Source organism: Arachis hypogaea, chromosome 17 (genome assembly GCF_003086295.3).
Source record: "Arachis hypogaea cultivar Tifrunner chromosome 17, arahy.Tifrunner.gnm2.J5K5, whole genome shotgun sequence".
Lineage (NCBI taxonomy): Eukaryota > Viridiplantae > Streptophyta > Magnoliopsida > Fabales > Fabaceae > Arachis > Arachis hypogaea.
The window spans coordinates 109361928-109374446 of NC_092052.1; the positions used below are offsets into that span (position 1 = coordinate 109361928).

Below are 12519 nucleotides of genomic sequence, written 5' to 3' on the forward strand. Positions count from 1 at the left end.
ATTTTTTTAGACGAAGAGAAAATACAGATTATGTTTTATTTGGATTGAAATTTTTTTTGAAATCAAAACGCAGCTTACATTTTGTATGCGAAATAATATTTTAATAAAAAGCGTTGCATATAAATTGCTAATGCAGCTAATTCCAACTCGCACCTCACTTCTGCTCCTTCACTTGTACTCTCATTCTCCCTTTTTTTCATGTATCTCATGCTTGTGAGATTTTTTTGGTTATTAGAAGGATAAAAAAAGTGAGAATACGAAGGATATTGTAAATATACGAGTGTATTATAACGGTGAGATTATACCAAACACACACGAAGAAGTAGCTTTTGTTTGTGAATGTCCGTTTTCATTTACTATTCCATACAGCACGAGTTTTGTAGAGTAGCAAAATGGTCTTTGTGTTAACATACAAAGTCACGTTTCGACAAGGGTGAGCAATATTTTGTACAGAAATCCTGTACAAGTATTTGGTGGGCTGATACAGTTTCAAATAATGTCCATCACTGACAAAGCAAGCATGCAGCAGATGTTCTATATTTATCGACAAACCTAATTTCACATGCCGGTGATAGAGCTGTACATTGAGTTCGAACAACATACGGGGCCGGACGCGTTTGACGAGGAGGTCAACGTTGACGAGCTTGGGAATATAGATTGGGAAGAAGCTAATAACGAAAGTGAAGAGGAGTTCGAAGCCAACTATGAAGTCGATGACGAAAACGATAACGGAGATCTGGCAGGCAATCCGGTAGTGCAGAATGAGGCGGATGGAATTGTAAGCCAGCACCTGTTTGGTGTTCCGTCTTTTATGCGGACTCTAGATCTCGAAGCCATGCATGCTTCAGAATTTTCTGAGTATGCGAACATGGGTATGTTATGATTATTAATTCAAGTTACCTACGGTGTTTATTTTATTTGCCTTGTTTGACTGATGGTAGTGCGCATGTCGTAGGTGAAGGCAATGCTGCAGCGGAATATGGTGAGTTTAGTGTTGGAATGGAATTTGGTTCGAGAGAGTCAGGGATATCTGCAATCAAAAGCTACACTATCTCTATAGGAGTTGATTACACTGTATATGAGTCTGAGCCGCAGACATTCTATGCGAAATACAAGGGTTATGGTGCAGATTGTGATTGGCTTATTCGAGATAGCTTGATTCGAAAGAAAGCTTGTTGGGAGATCAGAAGATATAATGGCAAATACACATGCACCATGGGTATGATTTCACAAGATCATGCCAAGTTGGACTCAGACACAATTGCAGAAGTTATTAGGCCATTGGTCGAAGCAGACCCGTCAGTAAAGGTGAAGTCTATTATTGCAGAAGTTCAATCCAGGTTCAATTACACTGTAAGTTACCACAAGGCTTGGTTGGCAAAACAGAAATCTGTCGCAAAAGTTTTCGGTGATTAGAAAGTTTCTTACCAGACTCTGTCAGTATGGTTGAAAGCAATGACTGTGAAGATGCCAAGGTCTCGTGTTCAAATTAAAACACTCTCTGTTTACCGTGAGAGTGAGGAGGTTCAAGGTGTAAGAGTTCTGCACCACGTTTTTTGGAGCTTCTATCCGTGTATTGTAGCATTTAGACACTGCAAGCCACTGGTGCAGGTTGATGGCACGCACCTGTACGGAAAATATAAAGTTTCACTTCTGGTAGCGGTTGCATAAGATGGGAACCAAAACATTGTGCCTATTGAATTTGCGATAGTCGAGGGCGAGACGGCAGACGCATGGGAGTTTTTCCTAACCAATTTACGGAGATATGTTGTTACTATTGATGATGTGGTTATTATTTCTGACTGTCATACCTCCATTGACGCTACAATAACTCGCAGTAACAGTGCATGGTCACCACCAAGAGCGTGGCACATGTACTGCATCAGGCACATCGGGTCCAACTTCTTAAGGAGGTTCAAGGCTCCATATTTGCATAAACTCGTGGTGAACACAGGTATTTCAACTCGTTGTTATGGTTCTATTCATAGTAAATTTGTGGCATCTGCTTATGATTAAATGGTTTGTCAACAGGCTATTCTAGGACGGAACAGGAGTACAACAAAAACTACCAAAGGCTTAAAGAGCGGGGTAAGGCATATACTCAATGGTGCGATGACATCGGTGTTGAGAGATGGGTGTTGGCATTCGATGGTGGTCATCTTTGGGGACATATGACGACAAACTTGGTAGAGTGCATAAATTCTGTCCTGAAGGGTGCACGCAACCTTCCTGTGACTGCCATTGTTCGGTCAACTTTCTATCGGCTGAATGAATTGTTCACTCGGAAGAGTACCGAGGCTCATGAGCGTCTCCGCAATGGATTCACGTATTTAGAATTTGCAACGAAGAGAGTTGAAGAAAGCTTTCGACGTGCAGGAAACATTGTGGTTAACCAATTTGACAGGCGCAACGAGATGTTTGAGGTTCGCGAAATGCAAGATGGTACCATTTACACTGTTGACCTTGTGCAACGACACTGCGACTGTGACCATTTCCAAGTCGAGCGACTCCCATGCACGTTGCGCCAACCAGCGTCTTGATTGGCAAGTATATGTGCACGACGTGTACAAGATGTCTAAAACTTGCAAGGTGTACAAAGGCGAGTTTGTTCCGATGGGTGACCCATCTACGTGGGATAGATATGAAGGAGCGAAGGCGATCACCAACTGGACATTGAGGCGCACGACAAAAGGAAGACCGAAGTCAACCCGCTACTTGAATGAGATGGATTCGCGGAATATGCGTGGTCCTCGCCGGTGCACTATTTGTGGACGCGAGGGATATAGCCGCAGCCGATGTCCTCAGCGCGCAGGTCCAAGCTCCGTTGGAGGTGATTAGTAGTTAAGATTTTCAATGTAACTTTGTTATGACGTACTTCACAATTATATGTTATTTTTTATGTAACCTCGTCATTTATTTTAACCTAGTTAACAATTTATAATAAATAAAGTTTTTAACCTCGTTATGTAACTTTTAATAAATAATCATTTCGTTCCAAAAGTGCAACATGATAATCTCAAACAGAGTTATACGAGAACAAAGCTAAATATGTAATAATAATAATACTAAATAGAATCATCTAAATATAAGATACGACACTGAATACAACTCTGAATACAAGATCAACTGCAACAGACTACTTCCTCGGCGCCTTTTTCGAATACAAAGATGGGGTGTATTTGTCCAGAGGCGCAGTCTATGTCTGTAAGTTATACGGATGACCCTGAGACACACCGGCATCCAGCCCACTACAAACGTCAGGACCACCAAAATCTGTCATGCTCGCACCACCAGTGTCATACAAACCGGAACCACTTATCCCCAGAGCACTAGCTCCACCAAGATCATACCAGTGCTGCAAGTCGTATCCCAAATCTCCTTCTTTCTGCTGTGGGTACTCATTCAAATCAAACAACTGGGAGCGTGGTGGTGCGGAAGGACCGAACGGATCTACGTGACCTGTCGACTGATCAAAGTCAAAGTCACTGGCATGACCTGAAGTGGCGGCACGACCACTAGAATGCTGAGATGTAGCAGCCCTTCCTGCAGTGGCGTTGGAAATAGATAATTTGTATCTCTTAGGACCTGAGAGAAGCTGATGGTGTCAGATCCACCCAACGGACTAAAGTGACCCTCGGCTGGAATTACCAATTGTGGTATGTAAGACTCAGGTTCCTGAGTTGGCTGTGGTTCAGGTATATATGGTGCCTGTTGCTGATATGCCGGCCACTACTGTTGCTCTTGGCCATAGGCCGAATCCTGAAACTGCTGGGCATATGCCGGCATCTGATACTAGTGCTCATATGCCGGGACCTGATAGTGGTGCTCATATGTCGGAACCTAATTAACAATTAATTATAATTAATAGTAATTAATGATAATAGATAAACCTAAACAATAATAATTAAGTATAATTTAAAACGGTAAAAATTAATAATAATAATAATAATAATAATAATAATAATACCTGAAACTGATAATCTTGAGGCGGGACTTGCTGCTGAAGGCCAGCTGGTTCTTCCTATTACTGCTGTGGTTCATCGGCGCCAACCTCTTTTTCACCTACAACTCTATCTGACAGTTGCAGGTGAATCCCATACTGTTGTGTGTACCACTCGTAGTACACTGGGAGAGGATGAAAGTCAATAATCTCCTCGCCTAACTGCAATGTGTTATAGCGGTCATATCTCCACCTGTTAACCCATTGACTGTAAATCTTTTTCTAGTCGTGGTTTTGTACTCCTGTCAACCGCTTGCAATGATCACGACCATGGTTGAACGCCGGGCCTGGTGGAAGCTGTTGCATCCCAAACTGTCGTCTAACTTGGTCTGTTGGGTGCCATTCTATGCACTCGAATGACACTAGCGGCGACTGGGTGGAGCACATAACCAAATGGGCAGTGAGGACATCTGGAACCCCCACTCCCATATACGGCCGCCATATAAATTGCACATTAGTTACCAAGAGGCCGATTAGAAAAATTATTCTTCTAAATAAAAACATTGGACATTAATGATTACAACTTACATCGTCAACTCCCATGTCATCGAGTCCTCGCCTAAAATGCGCTGTAGGCCTCCGTATATATCTTGTATGTCGGCGCCAATGACTCCATCTAACAAAAAATAGAATAATAATAATAATAATAATAATAATAATAATAATAATAATAATAATAATAATAATAATAACAACAACAACACCGTCGTGCAAGTGGAATACCAACATCGCTGAGCTGATCGCGTGGTATAGGTGCCAGGAGCCCAAACAAAAAGCAGTATTAGTGGGCCATCCATCTCTTTATAGTTGTATCGTGAAGCATGACACAACGATCTGTATAGGTGTGCCAGACTGGCTGCTCCCCAACTGTATCCTGAGATCCGGTAAAAATTCCAAAGTAGCGGTAGAAACTTCGAGTTCAATGAAGTAGTCGACTTATCTGAAAACACAACTGTTCCGAGCACGCAGAAAATGTGTGCCAGGACGTACCGCTCAACAGACTCCTGAGTGTCACACGGCTCGGTGTCTCTGCACCGCTGGACCCATGCAAGATTAATCTTCCCCAACACGTGATCTTGTGGACTGGGCTCCTGACCAAAACACGCAATGCAATTCTCCACCAAAAACTTGTGACTGCTGTCTGATCTACCCGTAACGACCTCCCCATTAATCCAGAGACCAAAAATATAGCTCATATCTTCTAGCGTCACTGTCACTTCACCGACGACCGGAAGATGAAATGTGTGAGTTTCCAGCCTCCGGCGTTCCACCAAGACACTCAGTAGTGTAGAATGACCTCTCATTTCGCCTACTCGCAAAACGTGTTGAAATCCAGTCAATGCCAGTGACGCTGCCGCTACCTCGTTAAAAATATCTGGCGGATCGAATTTTCTGGACAACAAATTCCTAATAACCTGCAAAAAGAAAATGATAATTATTAAATTCTAAATAATATCAGTTAACAATTTATTCAAAAAAATAGCAACAATAATTAAACAGTATTATTATTATTATCTTAAAAAATAATAATAAATTATTAAAAAATAATAAGTATTTATTTATTATTTATTATATAATGGCTAATAATAATAATAATAATAATAATAATAATAATAATAATAATAATAATAATAATAATAATAATAATAATAATAAAACGGTAACTAAACAGTATTATTGTTATTATTATCTTAAAAAATAATAAAAAAATTATTAAACGTTATTTATTTATCATTACAAAATAATAACAATTTATTATTATTATTAAACAGTATTATTTATTTATTATTATAAAATATTAATAATTTGTTACTATTATTTTACACATTATTTTATTATTATACTACTCATGATAACAATGTTTTTCAACAAACATAATAATAATAATAATAATAATAATAATAATAATAATAATAATAATAATGTCACTAATAATAATAATAATAATAATAATAATAATAATAATAATAATAATAATAATTTATTATTATCATCTTAAACAATATTCTACTATACTAATCATGATACCATTTTTTCCTTTTCAGACTTAAGCATAATAATAATAATAATAATAATAATAATAATAATAATAATAATAATAATAATAATATCTGATAACTAACAGTATGATAAAAAAGAACTATTATTATATCATAGACATCATTATTATAAACATGTAATAATAATAATAATAATAATAATAATAATAAATTTATTAGTTAAAACATATAAATAAAGAACATAAAAATAAATATATTTATTCATCGAAAAAAAAGGTTTACTTACTCATTGAAGATGATTCAAATATTCAATAATATGTTCTTCAGGTAAAGTAAAATTACAAACCATTTTTCTTTTTTCACTAAATAAAACCTCAAACCTTCACTGATTTTTTCTCTTCACAAACTTACTCCTTTTCACCCTTAATCCCAACATTTTCACTCTCAAAACTCTCACTCACAGCAAGTAAAATGAAAGAGATACTGAAACTCTCATGGCCTGTGTTTTGGTTATAAAGGCCGGCTCCACCACTCTAGCTCCTTTATACGTGTCACACATGTAGGTGGGAAGGCTGCCAAACACAGATTGCGTTTTGCCTGTGCACCTTGCCAAACGCATGTTGCATTTGGAGCTTTGAGGTATTGGCATGCAAAGACAGAAACACGTTTCGAAGCTTCGTTTTTCTCCCACACTAAACGCAAGCTGCGTTTTGCAGTGCATGCAGCTTTTTTTATTTCAACTCAATCAAAACGTAATCTGCGTTTTACAGGTTACTGATTTTAGCAGTTCCATATTTGTGAATTACACACCATGATACAATATAGTTGTACATCACCTTTTTTACTTCCATAAATAAATTAATTTCTGTAACTTTTAGTAGTTTGATCATCATTTAATTAATATAACTATTAAATTATTTTTAATAAATAAATTTTATCAATTTATATATATAAATTTTAAAAAATATAAATATAAATTATATTAATTTTTGTATATAAAATTTTGATAAATATAAATATAATTTATATGTTTTTTATATATAAAATATTTGTAAATATAAATATAAATTATTATTAATTAATTATTAACTAAAAATAATAATATTTAATAATTATGTAGCATTACTCCAAATATAGTATTGACTATTGACGCCTCACGCGCAAAATGAAAACACTGAAAGTGTGTGTGGTTGGAGGTAATACAAGTGTATTCCCAGAAATATTGAGATGGGAATATCTTATTCCCATGTTTGGTTCAATAGTTAAAAATTTATTCCTGGGTATATTTTATTCCCTGGAATCAAAATCCCACCCATTTCATTCCCATATCCTTCATAGGTATCTCTAATTCCAATGGGAATGGAATGTTAATAATAAACTAAAAAGACCAAAAATACCCTTGTTAATTTCACTCCAACCCTTCTCTTCAGATTTTTTTCAATTCATTTCAAACAAAATGAAACCCTAGCAGAGACCCCTCCTCCATGAAAACCAATCCCTAGCGAGGCTTTTCTTCAAATTCACGGAGGTTCCACCGGCATCGGCGCCGCCTCGCCGCCGATTTCGATTTCCACGACCACTGCGCTCCTTATTCTAGAAGAAAATCGTTCGCGTTCGTGTCATCATCACAGCTCACGGTTCCTATTCGTGCTTCCTGTTCGTGTTCATCGTCTCGAGTGGTGCTTCCTGTTCGTGTCGTCTCTTTCGCTTCTCTCCCTCCTCGCGTCTCAGCAATAGCCATCAAAGAGAGTTTAATTTGTCTTCTGCAACCTTGTTCATCTTTTTCAAGCACAAAATCTTCTTCTTCAGGTAAGGATCTTTTATTTGTTATTTATTTATTTTTCCTAAACTATGTTTGTGCTATAATTTATTGGCATGAAAGTTTGTGCTAGGTTTAAAATATTTTGTCAAATAGTTGATTCATTGCTGTTAATCTTATTATTGATTGGTTTGTGATACTGAATAAAATATATGGTTCTTTGAAATGCAATGTCATTAAGGAAGCATAACAAGAGGTTCTTTGATGATTACTACAACACTCAAAGCCCTTTGAAAAATGAAAGTAATTCTTTTTTGAAATTGGAAAAGGCTTTTTTTTACCTTTTGATCAATGTATATATAAGACAAAGACTATGGTGGATTGAATCAAAGGTTGAATGCTGAGGTTATAAAATAGAGTTGTGTTTATTTTTTCTCTGTTGATTCTGTTTTTAGTCATATGCTGTAACTTAGAATTGTTATTATTTTTTGGTCTGCATTATGAAATTTTGGGTTTGATTCTTGTGGCATAAGGATTCATAAAGACTGTGGAGTAAACACGCTAGTCCCTTTGCTTTGTATTCTCATAGCTTATTCATAGAATAGAGTAGGATATGGAGGAGCATGAATTGCTCCAGAGAAAGACTGAAAAAGTAGTAGTTACAAGCTAACATGTTAGAAACAAATAATAATTATATAACCTCTTATCAAGGACTAGTAATCATTCAAATGTAACTGTGAGAGTAAATAATAATAATAATAATAATAATAATAATAATAATAATAATAATAATAATAATAATAATAATAATAATAATAATAATAATACCATCCAAAGAAAGGATTGTGTCTTGGCCCTCCCAGTTTCGTAATCTTAATTAATTATAACATTACATAAGTGTGATCATGACCTTGCACCCTGTAGCTTTCTCCTTTCATATCCAACAATTCTTATTTTCGGTTTGGTTTTATTTTCAACTCCTCACTAGTCACTAGGTTTGTTCCTTTAGAATTTTCAATAAAGGCATATACATAGATAGATAGATAGATAGAAGAGTGAAAGTGAAATCAGGTAGAGAGGTTAATTAACAAGATAGGTATATGGCTGATGCATTTGATGAGGAGTATGATTATCTATTCAAAGCTGCTCTGATTGGGGACTCAGGGGTTGGGAAATCAAATCTGCTATCAAGGTTTTTGGGTCTGTATTATAAAATTTTGGGTTTGATTCTTGTGGCATAAGAATTCATAAGGACTGTGGAGTAAACACACCAGTCCCTTTATTTTGTATTCTCATAGCTTGTTCATAGAATAGAGCAGGATGTAGAGGAGCTTTCTTTGCTTTAAACTCTTGTATTAAATTTCTATGCTATTTGACTAATATTGTGATTCATCCTTCATCTATTTAGAAGAGAAAAAGAGAAAGCAGGAACAAATAAAAGAAGGGTAGGGGTAGAAACTTTATCTTTATACAACTAGCTCTAGTCCACCTCCAATTAAACTCATTTATATATCACCAACACACACCCATAGGCCGGAATGAATAAGCTACTAGAAGTGATTGAGTAACTTTGGGAGTAAAAAAGTTTGATTTGAATTGAGGAAGTAAAATGACTATGCAACAATACAGCAACAGCAAGTGAAGTACGTATGATAATGAACCAAAAAAAGCAAATAAGCATGCATTCATTCAATTTTTCTTTCCATGTATTTTCAATATTATCTAACTTTCTATATTGACTCCTAACATTGCTCATAATATATATTATATATGATCACTTCCCATTCTCTTTCTGGGAGTAATTAAGCATTTTTACAGTCGGTAACCTGCTTTAATTTAATTTTGGAATTTACAAGAGAAAATTATAAGCAGTAATTAATTAATCAGGATATATACAAATATTAGAGGGGCCGGGAATAATGTATACAATAATCATTCATCAGGAAGGAATCGGCCACCAAGATTTTCCATCATAGAAAATTGCATATTCTCAAATGGCTTCCAGTGACGCTTTCTTTGATTAATAAACCAATTGTTAATTTGCTTCTGATCTAGCCCTGTTGACTTAGCCAGTTCAATCTTGTCAGCTTCCTGGAAGCATCAACAATAGTTAATGTGTCAATGACTCATTTTGTTGTGTTTGTGCTTAGGTGACTATTTCTATTAACACTAATGAAGATGATATTGTAAAACGTTGGATGATTATTCATAATAACATTTTCAAGATGTGTTCCTTGAAGTAATCCTCTTGTGTTTAATTGATTTCAGTAGTAATCCCTCTTGGCTAATATATATATCATGTGTTGTGAGATGTTCTTTTGGCTATTAATTTTATTTTTTAAATGATAGAAAAAAGTTTACATAGAATAAATAAATAGTAAAGTCTTCTAACTAAATATTTTAATATTTTTTTTGACAGAATGGATCCCAAACAGAAGATGAGAGTTATTGCCTGCTTGATTTTACATTTCGAATTAATAAATGACCTTATGGTTAAGTTGTTGATGATTTGCTATGTTTTGATTATATTGCAATTGAAAAAAATGGAATGATAGTTACAGTAGGCAAGTAATAAGGGATGTTAGTGTCGATAGGATTATTTATTTTAGTGATCTAGCATGTATAGAAAACACAAGAATGGATAGATGTGCCTTTCATGCATTGTGTAACATGCTTTAAAAGGTTGGAAGGTTAGAACCAAGTAGGAATATGGGTGTGGAAGAAATGGTTGCCATGTTTTTACATATTATAGCACATGACGTCAAAATTAGAGTAATAAAGAGACAATTTGTGAGATCTGAAGAAACAATTAGTAGGCGGTTTAATGATGTATTGCTTGCTATTTTGAGATGTCATAATCTCTTACTGAAGAAACCTCAACCATTTAGCCAGGATAGAATGGATGAACGATGGAAATGGTTCAAGGTAATTTATCTTGCTAATATTATTAAACCTAATATGCTTGGTGTGCTTTAGAATTGAGTTAATTGATCTCTTTTTTTGGATTTTAGAATTGTCTAGGAGCCTTAGATGGTACTCATATCAAAGTCAATGTCCTTGAGGCTGATAAGCCTAGATATCGAAACAGAAAAGGCGACATAATAACCAATGTGCTTGGAGTGGTTGCTCCTGATATGCAATTTATCTACGTATTGGCAGGTTGGGAGGGTTCAGCTGCGGATTCTAGGGTATTGCGAGATGCACTATTTCGTAATGGGTTTAGTGTTCCCCAAGGTATTTTTATTGAGACTTTAGTATGTTATTAAAGTAACTATTTGATCTTTCATTAATTTTGTTCAATCTTATATGTTACACTAGGTCATTACTACTTATGTGATGCTGGATACATGAATTGTGAAGGATTTTTGGCACCTTATAGAGGACAAAAATATCATTTGAGTGAGTTTAATCCACATAATCAACCCAGTACAGCTCAAGAGTTTTTTAATATGAAACACTCACAAGTTAGGAATATCATTGAAAGGGCATTTGCAGTATTGAAAGCAAGATGGCAAATTTTAAGGGGAAGATCATTTTATCCTATTAAGACTCAAGGAAGAATTATAATTGCTTGTTGCCTTTTGCATAATCATATTAGAAGAGTGATGGTTGTGGATCCTATTGATGAGATAGAAGATCAAAATATACTTGGAGTAGATGGTGAGACGATCCACCATATTGAGACAAGTGATGCTTGGGGTAGATGGGGAGATCAACTTGCACAAGAAATGTGGAACCAATGGAGAAAAAGACATCACGCTCGATAATTATAATAATTTTTTATGTATGAGGCTGTCTGTCGTAACGTTGATTTTATTTTGTTGATGTGTTTGTGTTCTTGTATAAGAGTTGTGCATGTATGCTTATTAGTGCAAGTAATTTTTTACTTTTGAGACTTCTTTGTAACTTTTATTTGGATAATAGAAATGTTTTTTTAGTAAATTTAATTGTGATAATGTTAATTTTAATTAAAGATATTTGTTATTAAGGATATTTTAGTAAATTTAAAAAGATTAGAATCGATAATAATTTTAATTAAACCTATTTTTATTAAGGGTATTTTAGTAAATTTTTTATTAGAAGTATTTTTGTAAATTCAAAATGTAAAAAAGTAATAATTTTAATTAAACATATTGTATTAAGTGAAATTTTGGAATCAATAATAATTTAACTAAAGATATTTGATATTGAGGTATTTTAATAAATTAAAAAAAAATTAGAATAAAAAATAATTTTATTTAAATATATTTGATATTGGGAGTATTTAAGTAAATTTTTAAAAAAATTAGAATCAATAATAATAGGAATATTAGGAATATGTTAGTAATAATTATTTTAATAATAATTATTTGATATTAAGAATATTTTAATAATTTAAAAAAATTTAATCAATAATAATTTTAGTTAAACATATTTGATATTGGGGTATTTAAGTAAATTCTAAAAAAATAAAATCAAGAATAATTTTATTTGAACATATTTAATATTAAAGGTATTTTAGTAAATTTAAAAAAATTAGAATCGATAAACAATTTAGCTAAAATATTTGATATTAGGGGTATTTTAGTAAATTTTAAAAAAAATTAGAATTAATAATAATTTTAGCTAAACATATTTATTATTAGGGGTATTTTAGTAAATTTATTATTAGAGAAATTTTGTAAATTTAAAAAAATCAATGTAAAAAAAATAATATTTAATTAGCTTTATATTTATTTTTTAGTTATTAATATTTTAATTTGAATGAGTAAGGGTAATTT

At 34.0% G+C, this 12519-nt stretch overlaps 2 protein-coding genes across 2 annotated transcripts; both read left to right on the plus strand.

Moving 5' to 3' along the window:
- Positions 1 to 1455: 1455 nt before the first annotated feature.
- LOC140180678 (uncharacterized) lies at positions 1456 to 2540 on the plus strand. The gene is made up of 3 exons (XM_072221948.1): positions 1456 to 1531; positions 1712 to 1954; positions 2032 to 2540. The coding sequence occupies exons 1-3, from the start codon at positions 1456 to 1458 to the stop codon at positions 2538 to 2540; spliced, it is 828 nt and encodes a 275-aa protein (XP_072078049.1).
- Positions 2541 to 10468: 7928 nt separating this feature from the next.
- On the plus strand, positions 10469 to 11526 carry LOC112763642 (protein ALP1-like). The gene is made up of 3 exons (XM_025809263.3): positions 10469 to 10684; positions 10771 to 10993; positions 11078 to 11526. Exons 1-3 carry the CDS (start codon positions 10469 to 10471, stop codon positions 11524 to 11526), a joined length of 888 nt encoding a protein of 295 aa, XP_025665048.1.
- Positions 11527 to 12519: the final 993 nt, after the last annotated feature.

Excerpts from the sequence above, each read along its gene's own strand:
- LOC140180678 (XM_072221948.1), top strand. The coding sequence starts at position 1,456 with ATGACTGTGAAGATGCCAAGGTCTCGTGTTCAAATTAAAACACTCTCT. Across the intron at positions 1,532-1,711 it reads TGAGAGTGAGGAGGTTCAAG|TCGAGGGCGAGACGGCAGAC; the intron begins GTGTAAGAGTTC and ends AATTTGCGATAG. Across the intron at positions 1,955-2,031 it reads TAAACTCGTGGTGAACACAG|GCTATTCTAGGACGGAACAG; the intron begins GTATTTCAACTC and ends GTTTGTCAACAG.
- LOC112763642 (XM_025809263.3), top strand. The coding sequence starts at position 10,469 with ATGGGTGTGGAAGAAATGGTTGCCATGTTTTTACATATTATAGCACAT. Across the intron at positions 10,685-10,770 it reads AACGATGGAAATGGTTCAAG|AATTGTCTAGGAGCCTTAGA; the intron begins GTAATTTATCTT and ends TTTGGATTTTAG. Across the intron at positions 10,994-11,077 it reads TGGGTTTAGTGTTCCCCAAG|GTCATTACTACTTATGTGAT; the intron begins GTATTTTTATTG and ends ATGTTACACTAG.